Below are 19,082 nucleotides of genomic sequence, written 5' to 3'. Positions count from 1 at the left end.
AAAATCAAGTCTCAAAATGATATGAACAAACTTATGGATTAGGAACATAACAGTGTTAAAATTGCATATCACGATAACGTCCCAAAATATCTTAGGGCTGAAATATTAAAGATATATATATATATATATATATATATATATATATGTGTGTGTGTGTGTGTGTGTGTGTTATATATATATATATATGTATATGTATATATATATATATACAACTTTAATATATATATATTAAAGTTGTATGCGAAATCAATGTCCTAGGAACATCGCGAAACCCAACAAAAGCACATGAACGTAATCTGTCCTTACTATTGCATAATTTGCTGTAATGCTTCTTTAGCTGATCTCTGAAGGCATTTTGCTGTCAGCCTGTCAAGTTTTAGTTCACCTAATGTGGTGTGAAACAGTTTTGATGTAAAACCAACCATGCATTCTCTCTTTGCTTCCTTGATATTAGTTTGCTATCTTTCTACTTTTATTGCAGCTCTGCTTCTCATCTTTGTGGCGGCCTTCAAGTCTGTGTCACTCTTAAACACACTGAGGGATCCAGTTTGTTTTTATTTTCAGTCACACCAGCAGTTTTCCATCATAAAAACTACTCCTCCATGTCTTAGCATTGCACTGGACCATTCTACCCAGCGCTTCAAATCTATCCCAGAGTGCTCTGTGAGTGTGTAGGCAGAAATCAGAGAGGAAACGGTGAAGAAGAGAATCTGAGCAGAGAGATGCTAATGTGTGCGCATATCAGTGTGTATATGTGTGTGTTGTTGAGCTGATACATGGCAGGCGTACAGTGAAGACCAGCTTAGAACAGCGCTACCGTATGGAGCCTGTCTGCCTGCTGGGCCGTTGATGGATCTCTCCCACACTGCAACATGAAGTGTGTGTACGTGTATGTGCTTATCATTTGTGTATGTGCTTGCATCTGTGCCAAGTGTGTTTTTTGTCTGATTTGTGAAGTGTGTGTGTCGGTGTGTGTGCATATGTGTGGCGGGGGGAAGGGCCTGTCTGTCGGCAGTCCTGACATGTTCATTTGAATGAGTAATTATTGCCTGCTCTGTTGCAGGGCCAAGACATGCCACTCTGTGCGTTTGTGTGGAACTAGAATGGCAAGAGAAATAAACCTGTGTCTGTGTGAGTGTGGTGTATGTCCTTGCGGCTTGCTCTCAGTCCATGTAAAGGTGATTTTTAACAACTTAAAACTGTATTAATTAAAATATTGAGAGTTTCAAAGTCAAAGAATATAATTGGGTCTTTGGTCAATCAAGGAATAAAGTCCTAACCAAGACGTTTATTTAACTATATGTCCATAAAGATGGATTATAACATATAGAGCTGCAATAATATCAAAATTATGTACCTCAACTATGATGACCATAATTATCACAGTTGTATTTATTATCATGGTATTGTTGTGCTGTGCTTAAAATGTTAAACAAGTAGCCAAACATTGCTCTAAAGTAATTTAGCTAAGGGTGCATGATGTTTAGAGGGGTCTGGCTGAAAACTGAACAACTCTGATGGCCACTCTCACAGACTGTTCATCTGAGACGCTGTTTATTTAGAATGGAAATACACACTAAAACTTTCAAAATAAAGTCGTACTAAACTTCCATTGCTGTTTAGGTAATGGTTAGAATACCAGAAAAGACCTGACCTACAAAACCTTATTCCAAAACATTTATGTTTCCAAGTAAACAGTCCGTTACAGGAGAGAAGCTCGTCCTCTATGAAAACACCATAACACAGCGAGCGAAGCTTGCATAGCTTCATTTACTGCATGAGCTACATAGCTAACATAGCTAAGTAGCCAATGTAGCTAAAGCTTAGCTCACAAAGTTGCTATGTAAGCTACATAGCTATGTTCTATACATATCTACATTTGTTTTTATGCTAAAGCTTATGTTGCTAAACTAACTTGGCTTCTTTGGCTTATGTAGTAACGTTAATTACGTAGCTAGCAGAGCTTTGTTGGTTTTAGCTATGGTTTAAGCAACTCAATCACTACATAGCTATGTTCGATTTAGCTACGTTTGCAAAAGCCCAAAGTCTAACTTAGTTATATTGACTTATATTGTAACATTGATTATAGCTAGCATAGCTATGTTAGCTTTGGCTAATGCTAACGAAAAGAAGCGAGCCACCGTTTGTGTAACTACTGGGTTTATACGTTATTTAACCCTGGATTAGACCTCTGACCTTTTTCTCTGTTATATTTATGAAATGTTGTTCAGTCTGTAATGTGTGCAATGTGGTTATTTCATACACGTAAGTGGTAGACTGTGAGTATAAAAAAGCTGAATAAAAAAAATCGTAAGCAATGCGCCCACTAATTACCACACTTCTGTTTTGAAAAAGGCAAACCAATTATTAGGGGTGTAACGGTCACAGAGGTCATGGTTCAGTGTACCTCAGTTTTGGGGTCATGGTTTGTATATGTGTTCACATTTTCAGTTAAAAAAAAAAAGGAAAAAAAAAAGTCCTGAAGTTGTAAGTCTAGTTCTAGGCTTCTGTCATGAATTACTTTTAAGCTGACATGAGTGTAGCTTACACTTTCATCCGTCTTGTGTTATTGAGAATGAAATCTAATAGTTGGTACAGCTTGTTGTGTATTCAGTTTGGAAAAAAAAAAGAAAAAAACAGGTTTTGAAAGATGTAAAATAAAAAAAAGAAAACACAGAAGTGAATGGTCTAATATCCTGAGAATGATAAAATAAATATAAAAATGAATAAAGATTGGTGTATTTTAGAACCTTTTTAAGGCATCATATTTATGTTTTATGTAGTGTGCTGTGTCACTTCCCATAGTTGTTTGAATTCCCAGTCAAATGCCCTTCTAAAACTGCAATGAAGCCTCCTGCCACTAGTAGCCGCCTCAGCTTCAGTTAGCAGCATTTGCCTTCCTGTAGAGCTTCACTCTGGTTCTCAGACATAAACATGAGAAGCTTAGCAGAGAGAACAGACTTTCTACCCTGCAATGTCACAGGATATAAACATCATCACCACCTTCCAAATGGTTGCAGTAGATTTTCTTGAAAGTTTCCTGCTGCATCCTGACGTCAACTCACCCTGACTTTAGTGGAATGATACAGGAAAGAAATCTGAGTAATTTGGTGGTTTAAAGTTTGGTTATTTGTGTTTCCACATGCAGTTCCTGAAAACTGGGCTGTTTGTGGGTCTCTGCTGGACTTTATTTCTCTGGGCCGCTCTGTGCCTTTGCAATGCTCCCCTCTCTGTCACATAAAAGTTCTCTGAGCTTCCTGATCTGTGGGCCTTGAACAGGCATCTCATCTGCTGGGCCTTATTTGACCTTCTTATTTTAACTCAAATGTTCATTTTTCTGTGCTTTTTGACTCCAGCTAAGTTTACCAGCATACATATGTAAAGAGGAGTGAATTCTATCAGCCCAGCAGCTTTAAAGAGCCAAATTGAGGTCAGTCAGAGACAGCATAAATAGATAATATCACAGCTCTGATTCAGTCTCTTTTATGCCATCTCACAGCCCCCCGCTCTCGCTCATGGTCTCTTCTCAAATACAGCAGGAATTCAATTACCAGCTCTTCTTCCCCTGTTCTTTTTTTTTTCTCTTCTGAACTGGGCCTTGTGTAGTTATCCTAAGCCATAACCGTAATCATGCCACTGGCATTAATTGGGCTGTAATTGCTGAGGCTCTCAGCACCTGGACGATGCTTAATTGTGTGCACTGTGCTGGCACAATGACCCATAATTTTTGGTTCATTTTTTCCCCTAATTCTTTCCCTCTCATTCCATCTGTATTGCTCTCCGACACCTCCATCAGCCTCCCTTTCTCTTCTGTGTGTGTGTGGGTGTAAATGAGGATGTGTGTGGGCATTAAGTTGTTACAGTTTTTACCAACTGGTCAATTTCTATTGGCTCTTTGAGTTACTCTAGTTTCTTGAAATGGGATGTAGTGATATTATTCCTATGTATCTAGATGCATTAACAAGCCAATAGCAACGTTAGTGTTAATCCAAATTACAGTTGGGGACACAGCAGTGGGCCAGTCCGATTGCATGAATCTAATGGAAGAGAGACAGTATATGATTGGTTTATCACTGAAATCTTCTCTTTTATTTCTGCATTCATGCATTCATAGTATCTTTAAAAAAATCTCCTCCCAGTTTTTCAACTGGCGAAATGCAAAACTTTTCCTTGGAAATGTACACAAAGGTGCCGCCTATGCTTCACAACCAGGATCCAAAATTAACAGCCAAGTGCCAGTGCTGGCAGATTTTCAGCATGGCGAGTAATCTCAGAGGGCTACCAGCCACATGGTGGGTAAATGTTTTTACCAAAGTAGTTCTGTAATAATAAGATAAATCTTCACTGAGCTTTTACCACATTTTGGTGTAGCTGCTGCTTCTCAGCTTTCTGTGTATTAGAATTTTGAAGGGATTGGCCGTCACACACAACTGATGAAAACACAGGAACAATAGCCACCACTCAGTATGCTCCATGCAGTTAGAAAAAGAGGATTTGTTGTGTTAGTCCAACTAAGATGGACTTTTAAAATAGATATAAACATGGTTGTCCACTTGATATAGTTTTAAATAGAATTTCCAAAGTGAGACTAACACATCTAGATTATGTGGTTGAAGATTAAAACATCTAAACCAACATGACAAATTGTGTTACCTGTTCATGCAAAATCATTAGAGGTGGCTGAGTGAAAAATTGAGATTTCAGCAGCGGATTTATTTAGGGTCATGGATTGTATTACCATTCAATGAAACCTACTCTGCTGTCATGAAAAAAGTTCAACTGATGTTTATGCAGTAGCAATTTCTGTCTCTCACTTTTTGTCACTGGAAAAAGTCAAATTAATGAAGCTCAGTGGTAGTTCACGCAGGACACGGTAGTTATATGCCCATCCGTGATCAGCTGACAGCCTGCTGATCCCAATTATCGCCTCCCAACCCACAGCCTATCACAGCTCTTTCTCTCAACACAGCAATGTATTTAAATATGACATACTTCTCACTAATCTCTGCTTGCATTAATGCTGATGCACCACTCTGCTACTGCTGGCAAGTTTAACCTCCTCCACCCCAGCCTCCTCCTTTATAGTAAACCTTGTTGCACCCTCACATTGAGATTCATGCTACTATGGATTAATTGATTTTGCACTAATGTTATTGTACTCAGTACACATTGTCATAAATGTACCTATCCATATGGGGGTTTCTAGCCATGTGTTCCCTGGAAAGTCAAAGCATGCTTTTTGATTAACCCAGGGAGCATCTTTTGAGCAGAGCCTTCTCTGCCAAGTAAAACTGTATATCCATTTTGTAATAAGGTAGTAAAATGTATGACAAGAGTGTTCCTGATTGAATTGTGTTATTCTGACTAAAAGTGGAGTTTAAAATGCATGTTACAGAGATGTGCAGATGCATCAATGTAACACTGATATCAGCTGATAACAGCCTTGTTGGCAAATAATGTGACATGAATAGATGTCATAAGAGGACATTTGGAAAGTTGACATCAAAAGAAGTCTTGGGAAAAAACACCTGAATCAGTGAAAGCACTCACTAAATTATTATTTTACACACTGTTATCGATATCTGCCCTGATTTTCATAATTTTAACACGTTTGTCCAGAATTGTACAAAGTCATATCTCTTAAAGTCCAGCCAACACAGTTGGATCATGTGGTTGGAGATGGACTTACTTGTGCATTTATACACCCCAATCAGACCTAAACTAGCTTAGGTATTCAGAGTATGCTGGACAGTTTCCCCCCTACCTTTGACCCAGAAGTTTATAAGCATAAACATGTAACATATTAAAAGTCCTATGTCATCTGCCTTCAAATAACTCCATAAGCTACAGGGATAGTGTGCATCTCATTTCCAGCAGATGACATGGGTCTAGTTCTGGTTGAGGTTTCTGCCTGTTGAACAGCAGTCTTTCCTTGACATGTCACTTGCCAAATTTTGTCAAGTGCTGTGCTGATAATGGATTACTGTCTGGTCTCAAAATTTCATTAAATACAAATTATAACAAGTAAGTACATTAAAAAGTCAACATAGACATTGATTAATAAGGAAATAAAACAATACAACAGAGTACAGTCTAGACCTACATTTTAGTTGAATATATGCACAAAATTTGTTATGACTTGACACCAGGGATGCACACAAGTCATATTTTGCAAGTCCAAGTCAAGTCTTGAGTCTTTGTTTGGCAAGTTCAAGACAAGTCTCAAGTCTTTGGTCACAAGTCCAAGTCAAGTCTCAAGTCTGTGAGTGGAAAGTTCAAGCCAAGTCTCAAGCCTTTGGTCCCAAGTCTCAAGTCAAGTCTCAAGTATGTGAGTGGCAAGTCCAAGCTAAGTCTCAAGTCTTTGGTCCCAAGTCAAGTCTCAAGTCTTTGAGTGGCAAGTCCAAGCTAAGTCTCAAGTCTTTGGCCACAAGTCCAATTCAAGTCTCAAGTCTGTGAGTGGCAAGTCCAAGCCAAGTCTCAAGTCTTTGGCCACGAGTCCAAGTCAAGTCTCAAGTCTGTGAGTGGCAAGTCCAAGCCAAGTCTCAAGTCTTTGGACACAAGTCCAATTCAAGTCTCAAGTCTTTGGCCACAGGTCCAATCCAAGTCTCAAGTCTGTGAGTGGCAAGTCCAAGCTAAGTCTCAAGTCTTTGGTCCTGAGTCCAAGTCAAGTCTCAAGTCTGTGAGTGGCAAATCCAAGCTAAGTCTCAAGTCTTTGGTCCCAAGTCCAAGTCATGTCTCAAGTCTGTGAGTGGCAAGTCCAAGCCAAGTCTCAAGTCTTTGGTCCCAAGTCTCAAGCCAAGTCTCAAGTCTTTAGTCACAACTCAAGTCTCAAGTCTGTGAGTGGCAAGTTCAAGCTAAGTCTCAAGTCTTTGGTCCCAAGTCCAATTCAAGTCTCAAGTCTGTGAGTGGCAAGTCCAAGCTAGGTCTCAAGTCTTTGGCCACGAGTCCAAGTCAAGTCTCAAATCTGTGAGTGGCAAGTCCAAGCCAAGTCTCAAGTCTTTGGCCACAAGTCCAATTCAAGTCTCAAGTCTGTGAGTGGTAAGTCCAAGCTAAGTCTCAAGTCTTTGATCCTGAGTCCAAGTCAAGTCTCAAGTCTGTGAGTGGCAAATCCAAGCTAAGTCTCAAGTCTTTGGTCCCAAGTCCAAGTCATGTCTCAAGTCTGTGAGTGGCAAGTCCAAGCCAAGTCTCAAGTCTTTGGTCCCAAGTCTCAAGTCAAGTCTCAAGTCTGTGAGTGGCAAGTCCAAGCCAAGTCTCAAGTCTTTAGTCACAAGTCAAGTCTCAAGTCTGTGAGTGGCAAGTCCAAGCTAAGTCTCAAGTCTTTGGACACGAGTCTCAAGCCAAGTCTCAAGTCTTTGGCCACAAGTCCAATTCAAGTCTCATGTCTGTGAGTGGCAAGTCCAAGCTAAGTCTCAAGTCTTTGGTCCTGAGTCCAAGTCAAGTCTCAAGTCTGTGAGTGGCAAATCCAAGCTAAGTCTCAAGTCTTTGGTCCCAAGTCCAAGTCATGTCTCAAGTCTGTGAGTGGCAAGTCCAAGCCAAGTCTCAAGTCTTTGGTCCCAAGTCTCAAGCCAAGTCTCAAGTCTTTAGTCACAACTCAAGTCTCAAGTCTGTGAGTGGTAAGTCCAAGCTAAGTCTCAAGTCTTTGGCCACGAGTCTCAAGCCAAGTCTCAAGTCTTTGGCCACAAGTCCAAGCCAAGTCTCAAGTCTTTGGCCACAAGTCCAATTCAAGTCTCAAGTCTGTGAGTGGCAAGTCAGATCCAAGTCTCAAGTCTTTGGCCACAAGTCCAGTTCAAGTCTCAAGTCTGTGAGTGGCAAATCCAAGCTAAGTCTCAAGTCTTTGGTCCCAAGTCCAAGTCATGTCTCAAGTCTGTGAGTGGCAAGTCCAAGCCAAGTCTCAAGTCTTTGGTCCCAAGTCTCAAGCCAAGTCTCAAGTCTTTGGCCACAAGTCCAAGCTAAGTCTCAAGTCTTTGGTCCTGAGTCCAAGTCATGTCTCAAGTCTGTGAGTGGCAAGTCCAATCCAAGTCTCAAGTCTTTGGCCACAAGTCCAATTCAAGTCTCAAGTCTGTGAGTGGCAAATCCAAGCTAAGTCTCAAGTCTTTGGTCCCAAGTCCAAGTCATGTCTCAAGTCTGTGAGTGGCAAGTCCAAGCCAAGTCTCAAGTCTTTGGTCCCAAGTCTCAAGCCAAGTCTCAAGTCTTTAGTCACAACTCAAGTCTCAAGTCTGTGAGTGGCAAGTTCAAGCTTAGTCTCAAGTCTTTGGTCCCAAGTCCAATTCAAGTCTCAAGTCTGTGAGTGGCAAGTCCAAGCTAGGTCTCAAGTCTTTGGCCACGAGTCCAAGTCAAGTCTCAAATCTGTGAGTGGCAAGTCCAAGCCAAGTCTCAAGTCTTTGGCCACAAGTCCAATTCAAGTCTCAAGTCTGTGAGTGGTAAGTCCAAGCTAAGTCTCAAGTCTTTGGTCCCAAGTCCAAGTCATGTCTCAAGTCTGTGAGTGGCAAGTCCAAGCCAAGTCTCAAGTCTTTGGTCCCAAGTCTCAAGCCAAGTCTCAAGTCTTTAGTCACAACTCAAGTCTCAAGTCTGTGAGTGGCAAGTTCAAGCTAAGTCTCAAGTCTTTGGTCCCAAGTCCAATTCAAGTCTCAAATCTGTGAGTGGCAAGTCCAAGCCAAGTCTCAAGTCTTTGGCCACAAGTCCAATTCAAGTCTCAAGTCTGTGAGTGGTAAGTCCAAGCTAAGTCTCAAGTCTTTGATCCTGAGTCCAAGTCAAGTCTCAAGTCTGTGAGTGGCAAATCCAAGCTAAGTCTCAAGTCTTTGGTCCCAAGTCCAAGTCATGTCTCAAGTCTGTGAGTGGCAAGTCCAAGCCAAGTCTCAAGTCTTTGGTCCCAAGTCTCAAGTCAAGTCTCAAGTCTGTGAGTGGCAAGTCCAAGCCAAGTCTCAAGTCTTTGGTCCTGAGTCCAAGTCAAGTCTCAAGTCTGTGAGTGGCAAGTCCAAGCTAAGTCTCAAGTCTTTGGACACGAGTCTCAAGCCAAGTCTCAAGTCTTTGGCCACAAGTCCAATTCAAGTCTCATGTCTGTGAGTGGCAAGTCCAAGCTAAGTCTCAAGTCTTTGGTCCTGAGTCCAAGTCAAGTCTCAAGTCTGTGAGTGGCAAATCCAAGCTAAGTCTCAAGTCTTTGGTCCCAAGTCCAAGTCATGTCTCAAGTCTGTGAGTGGCAAGTCCAAGCCAAGTCTCAAGTCTTTGGTCCCAAGTCTCAAGCCAAGTCTCAAGTCTTTAGTCACAACTCAAGTCTCAAGTCTGTGAGTGGCAAGTTCAAGCTTAGTCTCAAGTCTTTGGTCCCAAGTCCAATTCAAGTCTCAAGTCTGTGAGTGGCAAGTCCAAGCTAGGTCTCAAGTCTTTGGCCACGAGTCCAAGTCAAGTCTCAAATCTGTGAGTGGCAAGTCCAAGCCAAGTCTCAAGTCTTTGGCCACAAGTCCAATTCAAGTCTCAAGTCTGTGAGTGGTAAGTCCAAGCTAAGTCTCAAGTCTTTGGTCCTGAGTCCAAGTCAAGTCTCAAGTCTGTGAGTGGCAAATCCAAGCTAAGTCTCAAGTCTTTGGTCCCAAGTCCAAGTCATGTCTCAAGTCTGTGAGTGGCAAGTCCAAGCCAAGTCTCAAGTCTTTGGTCCCAAGTCTCAAGCCAAGTCTCAAGTCTTTAGTCACAACTCAAGTCTCAAGTCTGTGAGTGGCAAGTTCAAGCTAAGTCTCAAGTCTTTGGTCCCAAGTCCAATTCAAGTCTCAAGTCTGTGAGTGGCAAGTCCAAGCTAGGTCTCAAGTCTTTGGCCACGAGTCCAAGTCAAGTCTCAAATCTGTGAGTGGCAAGTCCAAGCCAAGTCTCAAGTCTTTGGCCACAAGTCCAATTCAAGTCTCAAGTCTGTGAGTGGTAAGTCCAAGCTAAGTCTCAAGTCTTTGATCCTGAGTCCAAGTCAAGTCTCAAGTCTGTGAGTGGCAAATCCAAGCTAAGTCTCAAGTCTTTGGTCCCAAGTCCAAGTCATGTCTCAAGTCTGTGAGTGGCAAGTCCAAGCCAAGTCTCAAGTCTTTGGTCCCAAGTCTCAAGTCAAGTCTCAAGTCTGTGAGTGGCAAGTCCAAGCCAAGTCTCAAGTCTTTAGTCACAAGTCAAGTCTCAAGTCTGTGAGTGGCAAGTCCAAGCTAAGTCTCAAGTCTTTGGACACGAGTCTCAAGCCAAGTCTCAAGTCTTTGGCCACAAGTCCAATCCAAGTCTCAAGTCTTTGGCCACAAGTCCAATTCAAGTCTCAAGTCTGTGAGTGGCAAGTCCAAGCTAAGTCTCAAGTCTTTGGTCCTGAGTCCAAGTCAAGTCTCAAGTCTGTGAGTGGCAAATCCAAGCTAAGTCTCAAGTCTTTGGTCCCAAGTCCAAGTCATGTCTCAAGTCTGTGAGTGGCAAGTCCAAGCCAAGTCTCAAGTCTTTGGTCCCAAGTCTCAAGCCAAGTCTCAAGTCTTTAGTCACAACTCAAGTCTCAAGTCTGTGAGTGGTAAGTCCAAGCTAAGTCTCAAGTCTTTGGCCACGAGTCTCAAGCCAAGTCTCAAGTCTTTGGCCACAAGTCCAATCCAAGTCTCAAGTCTTTGGCCACAAGTCCAATTCAAGTCTCAAGTCTGTGAGTGGCAAGTCCAAGCTAAGTCTCAAGTCTTTGGTCCTGAGTCCAAGTCATGTCTCAAGTCTGTGAGTGGCAAGTCCAATCCAAGTCTCAAGTCTTTGGCCACAAGTCCAATTCAAGTCTCAAGTCTGTGAGTGGCAAATCCAAGCTAAGTCTCAAGTCTTTGGTCCCAAGTCCAAGTCATGTCTCAAGTCTGTGAGTGGCAAGTCCAAGCCAAGTCTCAAGTCTTTGGTCCCAAGTCTCAAGCCAAGTCTCAAGTCTTTAGTCACAACTCAAGTCTCAAGTCTGTGAGTGGCAAGTTCAAGCTAAGTCTCAAGTCTTTGGTCCCAAGTCCAATTCAAGTCTCAAGTCTGTGAGTGGCAAGTCCAAGCCAAGTCTCAAGTCTTTGGCCACGAGTCCAAGTCAAGTCTCAAATCTGTGAGTGGCAAGTCCAAGCCAAGTCTCAAGTCTTTGGCCACAAGTCCAATTCAAGTCTCAAGTCTGTGAGTGGTAAGTCCAAGCTAAGTCTCAAGTCTTTGGTCCTGAGTCCAAGTCAAGTCTCAAGTCTGTGAGTGGCAAGTCCAAGCTAAGTCTCAAGTCTTTGGTCCCAAGTCCAAGTCATGTCTCAAGTCTGTGAGTGGCAAGTCCAAGCCAAGTCTCAAGTCTTTGGTCCCAAGTCTCAAGTCAAGTCTCAAGTCTGTGAGTGGCAAGTCCAAGCCAAGTCTCAAGTCTTTAGTCACAAGTCAAGTCTCAAGTCTGTGAGTGGCAAGTTCAAGCTAAGTCTCAAGTCTTTGGTCCCAAGTCCAATTCAAGTCTCAAGTCTTTGAGTAGCAATTCCAAGCCAAAGTCTCAAGTCTTTGGCCACAAGTCCAAGTCAAGTCTCAAGTCTTAAGTCTTCTATGGTTATAGTGAGTGTTCTATGATCTGCTTCTGACGTCCAGTCTGGTTAGACCACTGCATGGTTTTATCTAAGGATTTCAAAGCCTGTACTGTTATTGTTTGAGGCTGGCTGGCCACGGCATGCGCATGTGTATGCTTGCATATAATCAGGGCTTGACATTATCTTGTTTTTACACCAGCCACTGTGGTTAATGGCCACTCATCGTTGTTGGGAAACTATGTGTTATATATCATATGTACCTCTGGTATATATGAAACACATGCTCTCTCTTTTGTCCCTCATCAACATGATCAGTATCAGCTCTCCTCTTAATGAAACTCTTCTCTGTGTACATGTGAAGCACTACAGACACATGTGTCATACTTCACTGATAGAGACAGACACCAGGGGAAGAAGACAGACATTTCTTTAATGGTGGTAAGTTTATACTAACAATAAAACCCTATCTAATTTACTGTTTTCTGAAATGAAATAAAAACTCAAGGAACATTTCTAATTCCCACTCAGACAGATCTTCAACAGAGTATGTTGAGTATTTCTCCCCCAATTCTTAAAAACTTCTGTCATGTTTATGGTGCAAATGTCTTAATATGTTTAAAATTAAGCTTTTTTTTTTTTTTTTTCTTTATTCCATCTGTCTGTGTTTCTCACTGCCTCCATGAACCGTATTTAAAGTTTTATATCTGTTTATTATCAATAAACAGCAAATGTATCATATTCCATGTAAATACACACGTCAAATTTTTAAGTAACGTTTTCTTAAGAACGCATATGCAGAGACTTTAGCATTTATTTGTTCTCCATAAACATATAGTATCAAGGGAATATTTAAAAAATAATTTTTCAATATAGCGCACACCCTTGACCCATGCGACACAGAGACACACACAGCTAGAGCACACACACACAGACAGCACTGATGCTGATCCTCTGTGGTCAGAGAGGAGCTTTAAGGCAGGAGGAGAAAGTTCAGGTATTCTGGAACTTTTGCCCTCAACAGATTGAAGCCTGAAGTCTACACTGCCAACATGTTAGCGCGCGTTTCAGTGTAGGTGTGTGCGCGAGTGTCGCATTTGTGTGTCATTGTTATGCAGCACGAAAGAAGACGAGGATAAGAGGAGAGCAGCCATTGCTGCTGTGTAAAGACGCACAAATGGTTAAAGAGAAAGGGACGATAGGGGAAAAGAGTGAAAGGGGGGCAGGAAATCATGATGGAAAAATTAAAAACCTAAGATTGTGCATGAGTCCCAAACCACAAGTCAAAGTCAAGTCTCAAATCACTGATGTGTGCGACTTAAGTGGACTCGAGTCCCTATCTCTAATTGACACTATCAAAAAAACTGATTGATTGATCTTCGCCATCTTTCAGAGTGGAGGCAGACATATTTTCGTCAATAAATGAATTTCCCCTGGGCTTAAATAGAACAGTAGTCAAACAAAATGGCCTAATAACCATACCTCCATTTAACTGTACATATGAACACACTGACTGTTCACTAACTAAACAGGATATCAACTATCCTATTGCAACTGTTCAGCCGCTCTCTAGTGTTAGCACTTGGCTTACAAAATAGACACAAAACATGATCCTTTATTTGGATGTGACAACATAAAATTGAACCGTAATGTTGAAAAACAAGTTTTTCTTTGATGGCCTGGTTTACTTCTGATGTTAAAAAGGGGTATCAATATTGAAGTGACGAAACTACCACCTAGTACGTTTTATGTCTCGGTTAAGTCATTGTTGCAAAGAATTGTGTTTCTGCTCCACTTACAATTGCCTTCGTATGCCTTTATCTTTATGAATTAAAACTGTGACCAAGATAATTTTTAAGTTTGTATTGAAAGAAACGGCATGTTTCAGTTTTGACACAGTTTTGTAAAGTTCAAGTCCTCTTCTGTTGAAGGACCTCAAAAACCCTTCCATTATAAGTGACAGGTGTTCTTGTTCTGTCCTGGTTTGGTAGAGTACTCTGGACCAGCTCCACAGTCAGTTCCTGCTGGTTTTGGAGTCTCTGACAGATTTCTGGGATGTCCTGGATGAGATTGACAGTAAGACCTGGATTCTGGAGCCAGAGAAACCCAGCCGCTCTGACACCATGAGGCGCATTGCCATTGGTAGGAAGAAAGATCTCTGCACCATCAAAGACAAGTCTTTAAAGGTTTTTTCCTAAAAAACAAAAAAAGTCAACTGTTGTTGTTCATCCTCATATATTGTATGTATGCAGGAAACAACGTGTCCATCAAAGTGGAGGTGGATCCCAGACACCCCAAGATGCTGCCAGAGTGCTGCCTGCTGGGAGCAGAGCATGGTGGGTAGGACTGCAGAGACACACCAATACATGAGGGTGTTTTCAGGCAGTGAGAGCACAAGAACTGTATCTGCTCAAATATAATGCCAGCAGTGTTGGCTAATGTTGGCTGTCCTTTTGCTGCAGGTCAACAAAATGGTTGACTTTTAAAAAGAGATCATCAAGATGTGTTTTACATTCCAGTCTACCATACTGGACCGATGTCCATACATATGGACATGTGGACATATGTTAAGTTGTACGATTTTTTATTTTAATGCTAGTTAACTAACATTGCAGAATAGCAATGTTATTATAACATTGTGCTAGTGTTTCTAGAACAAAATTGAACAACAATAACATTGGTAAGATTGTGATTAAGTTACCGTAGAGCTGCTTTACATTACCAAAACATCACACATTGCTTATGTAGTATTATTTCTGATTTTTATTGGGTTGAATTGTCAGTGCGGTCGTCCACAGAGTCAGTCCTACCACAATGGAAGTAGGAGGTAGCTAACAGCTAGCCATAATTAGCTTTTTTATTCTCAAATTTAAAACATGGGTTAAGATTTTGAAAATTTTTCAGTATATGCCAGACAAGCTTGATAACTTCTGATTATGAGATGATTGACTGAGGTTTTGCACAACCTACTTCTCTGAACACCAGTACTGGAATTAAACAAAATTCAGGCTTTGTTTAACTACCTTAGACTGGTGATGAACATGACATTGATTTAAGCACAGAGACAGATGCACCAGTTTCAGTAGAGAACTACTGTCATATGAATGATACTGAGTTAAAACATCCAACTGTAAACATCAGACAGCAGCTCTGACACAGGAAGGAGCAAGCAGGGTTTTTTGGTCAGCGAGCGTGTAGGTCCACTTGGCTTTGCTCATAAATTCAGTAGGAACAAGCAGAAAAAAGGAGTTTAATTTGTGCCATTTACTGTAACAAACTCACTCTGTTCGGTTAGGCAGCTTATTTATCTGCAGTGGTTAATAAGTTGAGCAAACGAACCTGAGAATGCTCAAAAGTATGTGCATTTGGCTGGTGGCGGTTCCTAATATCCCACCCTGCTGAACACAAATCTAAAACAAAACAAGTGATTATATATTATATTTAGGTAAATGAAATAAAATAAACACTGGACATTACTTAATCTAATGGAAATTGGACTTTGCTGCATGTACTTTTGGTAATCTTAAGTTTGCATTTTAGTTTGAATATTAACTTTTTAGTCACCTGTAAATCTGAAATTAATGCCAATCAAAAAAGCAGAAAACTTTCATAGGATCGAGACTTCTCCACTTAATTTTCAAGACTAAAATTTTAAAATAGAAAAAAACAAAAAAAACAAAACATTTTTATGCAGTCAGTGAAGGGTGATGTTCTTCTTTGTTTACGATAAAACCTATTGAGTACTTCATTAGATTCAGCAATGTTTCTGGCAATGCTTAAAGAGTAATTAAGTAATTATTGGATAAATGTTCCATCACTATTGGGAGCTCTGGTCCTGAGCCTCTTCATAAAGCCTGTATCACTGCAATCAGACGTCTGTTGTCACAGAATGATCTGCCAGCCGAGGATCAACCCAGGCAATAAAGTACAAATTGTGCTTGTGCCCAGCAGTATTCAGATCAGATCAGTGAGGAGCCATCAGGCGTGAATGAAAGAGGAAGAATGCTGCTTTTCCACAGATTTCTCCATGTCTCGACTCCAACCACGCTGGTTTATGTTGACTATCGTCTGCTGTCATGTCAGAGGACTTGTTTCCAGAACGGCACGTTTTCATTCTCACCATACCAACACCAGAGCCAGCTGGCGAGCTTCAGCTTTCTATTTAAGTCCCCATCAATTGTCGGCCATTGTTTCTGTAAACCCAAGGTCATGCAACTCCTAGCCTGTTGCCTAGCAATGCAACTCAAAAGATATTAAACACATACACACCTCAGCCACCAAGACGGGAGGCGGGCGGCGACCCTCAAATACGAGGGGTCGCGCAGAAATATTGCTTTTTGCATGTAGGAATAACAAATAGTGAAAGTGATGAGTGCTGCACGGAGACAAAGCTCCCCTGTGGAACAGAGGAAGCAATGATGGTTCATATCTGACAGCGGTGACGCCGCCGTCTGTGCTGAGCCGGGCTGTCGTCAAATAAGACACGGCGTTTGAGGGTATGCAGAGTATGTTGTTTTAGGAGAGTCTAATTTTCTGAGGCTTATATACAATAATAGTGAATCTGCAGGCATTTGTAATGTGTGAAAAAAGATTCAAATCATATTTAAGGTTTTATTAGTTGCACAGTTTACATGCAAGAACTAGTAATTTCCTTTCTTTTGTTGTAGTGGTGACTCCACTGAGGAATAAGCTCAATGCCAACATGCACTTGTGGTAAGTTTTTCTCTATCAAGCCTTTATGAGTGTTTTCTACAGGGTAATAATACAAGATTCAAATTTATCATTATATATGTAAAATATTCATATCATTTTCCAAGGAAGAAAAGCAGAGTGTGTTTTAAACCCTTGGACCTCAACCACTGGGTTGGGATCCAAAAGTGGGTTGTGAACCCATTTTCAGTGGATCACAGATAAGTGCCTGGAAAAAATATGTGGCAAAAAGTCTAATATGTGCTTTTATTTTGAAGGATGTCTCATATCTGTTTTGTTGTATCCTTTGTTCCATTTCAGGTCCAAATGGTCCAATATTTCATTAGAAATGTTTGGCTATGATTGGAAAATTAAAAAAAAAATTTGGGTCATTGTTTGTCAAAAGCAGGTGCTGTTGGGACCTGAAACACTACACCAGTTGAGAAACACAGTTATAAACAGCAAGAGGTTATTAAGACTATTTATTATAAGGGATTCACAAACTTTTTGAGCATTCAGATACCAAGTGACTGCACTTGAGTACCTAGATCCACTCTATGCATTAGCAATATGTCTTCAGTGACAGCCTGATACCAGAACTTAATTGTCCACTTGATATGCAAACAATAGCCCAAACATCATTTCTGTGGCTGTCTTACCATGGTTTGGTATCCCTGCATCCTGTGTAGCAGTACAGACAAATGGGTGGAATCAGCCACAAGCTAAAAGAATAGCAGTGCCTGCTTTCTCCCTCATTTTATCATAATAATGCTTTGAAATGGCACAGTGATATACTTTGAAGCAAATAAGTCCTTTGGAATACTGGTTAAACTGAAATATCAACTCAACTCAAGTTGGTAAGTTGTGAGAAGTTGTGATTTGTCGTCCACAGTTTGAGTTGGTTCCTTGATGGAGTCCAGCTCCATTTAAAGATGATTTCCACATTCCGCTGTGTGAAAGAGATAACAAAAGGCAAACTTAACCAAACGAAGAGTCATGTGATAACTGAAGATGAGCTCAGACTAATAGTCAAGATCTCTACAAAAAGCTGGATTTCTCACTTCTCTTAAGTGAGGCAGGACCAATGTAATTAAGCCATGCTTTCGACTGTTAGAAGAATACCACAGATCAAGTCAGGTGGCAGAGCAGTCTTTAGTATGTGACGCATCCACACAACCAAACCAGTCCAGATAAAGGCACCCCAGACCATCTCTGTATGCAGTCTCAACTACTGATTATTGTACCACTCTCCATATGCCTTAAGGTCCAACCTCACAAAAAACACTGCCTGGCCAAAAAAAAAGTCGCCACCAAAAAAAGGTCACACACTCAAATATTTCGTTGGACCGCCTTTAGCTTTGATTACAGCACACATTCACTGTGGCATTGTTTCAATAAGCTTTGCAGTGTCACAAGATTTATTTCCATCCAGTGTTGCATTAATTTTTCACCAAGATCTTGTATTGATGATGGGAGAGTCTGACCACTGCACAAAGCCTTCTCCAGCACATCCCAAAGATTCTCAATGGGGTTAAGGTCTGGACTCTGTGGTGGTCAATCCGTGTGTGAAAATGATGTCTCATGCTCCCTGAACCACTCTTTGACAATTTGAGCCCAATGAATCCTGGCATTGTCATCTTGGAATATGCCTGTGCCATTAGGGAAGAAAAAAATCCATTGATGGAATAACCTGGTCATTCAGTATAGTCAGGTAGTCAGCTGACCTCATTCTTTGGGCACATAATGTTGCTGAACCTAGACCTGACCAACTGCAGCAACCCCAGATCATAGCACTGCCCCCACAGGCTTGTACAGTAGGCATGAGGCATGATGGGTGCATCACTTCACCTGCCTCTCTTCTTACCCTGATGCGCCCATCACTCTGGAATAGGGTAAATCTGGACTCAACAGACCACATGACCTTCTTCCTTTCCTCCAGAGTCCAATTTTTATGCTCTCTAGCAAACTGAAGCCTTTTTTGTATGCCAATGATTTGACCCTTCTTAAACATCTTTTCCACGACCACAGGATGTGTCTTTCAACATGGTTGTTCAAGAAATGAGAAGTTACTCATTGCATCAGCTGGGGTTAAATAACTTGTTGCCAGCTGAAAGATAATCGCCCATGCAGTAATTATCCAATAGGAGGCTCGTACCTATTTGCTTAGTTCAATCCAGGTGGCGACTTTTTTGTTTTGGCCAGGCAGTGTATTAATGATATCTGCTTGATATCTGAATGCCCAAATCCAATATAAATCCCCTTTAATGTATCATACAAACAAGGTGAAAGTCAAGGAAGAAACTACAAAAAATGGTTGAATGTCTTGCCAGGTTATGGACAAACAAAGTCCTTGGTAGAAATGGCAGTCAAAAGTGAAAATCTCAGGCACTCTGATTAAAAATTCTGTTTCGACTCCAAACTCATTGAGGGGTGAAGACTTGTTGGAGTTAAACTGTGTAGACATCCCTATTAAATGAGGGTTTTTTTTAGATATGTTTTTGGCTTTTCATGCCATTATTCAGAGTGAAGAACAGTAGATGGAGTTGGAAACAGGAATGAGAGAGTGGGGGAGAGAAGTGAGAAAGAAGCCACAGGCTGGACTTGAACCCAGTCCACCTGTGTACATTCGGGGAGGGGTTATCCTAACCACTAGGACAACTGCGCCCCAAACAAAGGACTTTTAAATTACATCAGAGTGCCTCTGATTTGCACTGTTGACTTCTATTTCTACTATGAACTTTGATTGCAAATAATCTGGAAAGCAGTGATAATTTCATCGCCTAAAACAATAACTAGAAATGTTGGATAGCCTTTTTTCCATGAGAAATACCAGACTAAGACTTGCCAAAAATAGATGTTTGGTGACTAAAGCTAAGGCCGGCCACACACTACAGGATTTTAAGCCTG

The 19,082-nt window shown here is 41.2% G+C and overlaps 1 protein-coding gene across 1 annotated transcript in view; it reads left to right on the top strand.

The window, feature by feature from the left end:
* fancl (FA complementation group L) overlaps positions 1 to 19,082 on the top strand; it is a 51,211-nt gene that overhangs the window by 22,535 nt on the left and 9,594 nt on the right. Inside the window, exons 8-10 of the mRNA XM_041789249.1 lie at positions 13,478 to 13,628; positions 13,739 to 13,822; positions 16,154 to 16,199. Coding sequence (XP_041645183.1) covers positions 13,478 to 13,628; positions 13,739 to 13,822; positions 16,154 to 16,199 — 281 coding nt within the window. The remainder of the gene's footprint in view (positions 1 to 13,477; positions 13,629 to 13,738; positions 13,823 to 16,153; positions 16,200 to 19,082) is intronic.

Source organism: Cheilinus undulatus, linkage group 6, assembly GCF_018320785.1.
Source record: "Cheilinus undulatus linkage group 6, ASM1832078v1, whole genome shotgun sequence".
Lineage (NCBI taxonomy): Eukaryota > Metazoa > Chordata > Actinopteri > Labriformes > Labridae > Cheilinus > Cheilinus undulatus.
Note: the sequence above shows the minus strand (reverse complement) of the source record. Positions and strands in the feature narration are given on the sequence as shown.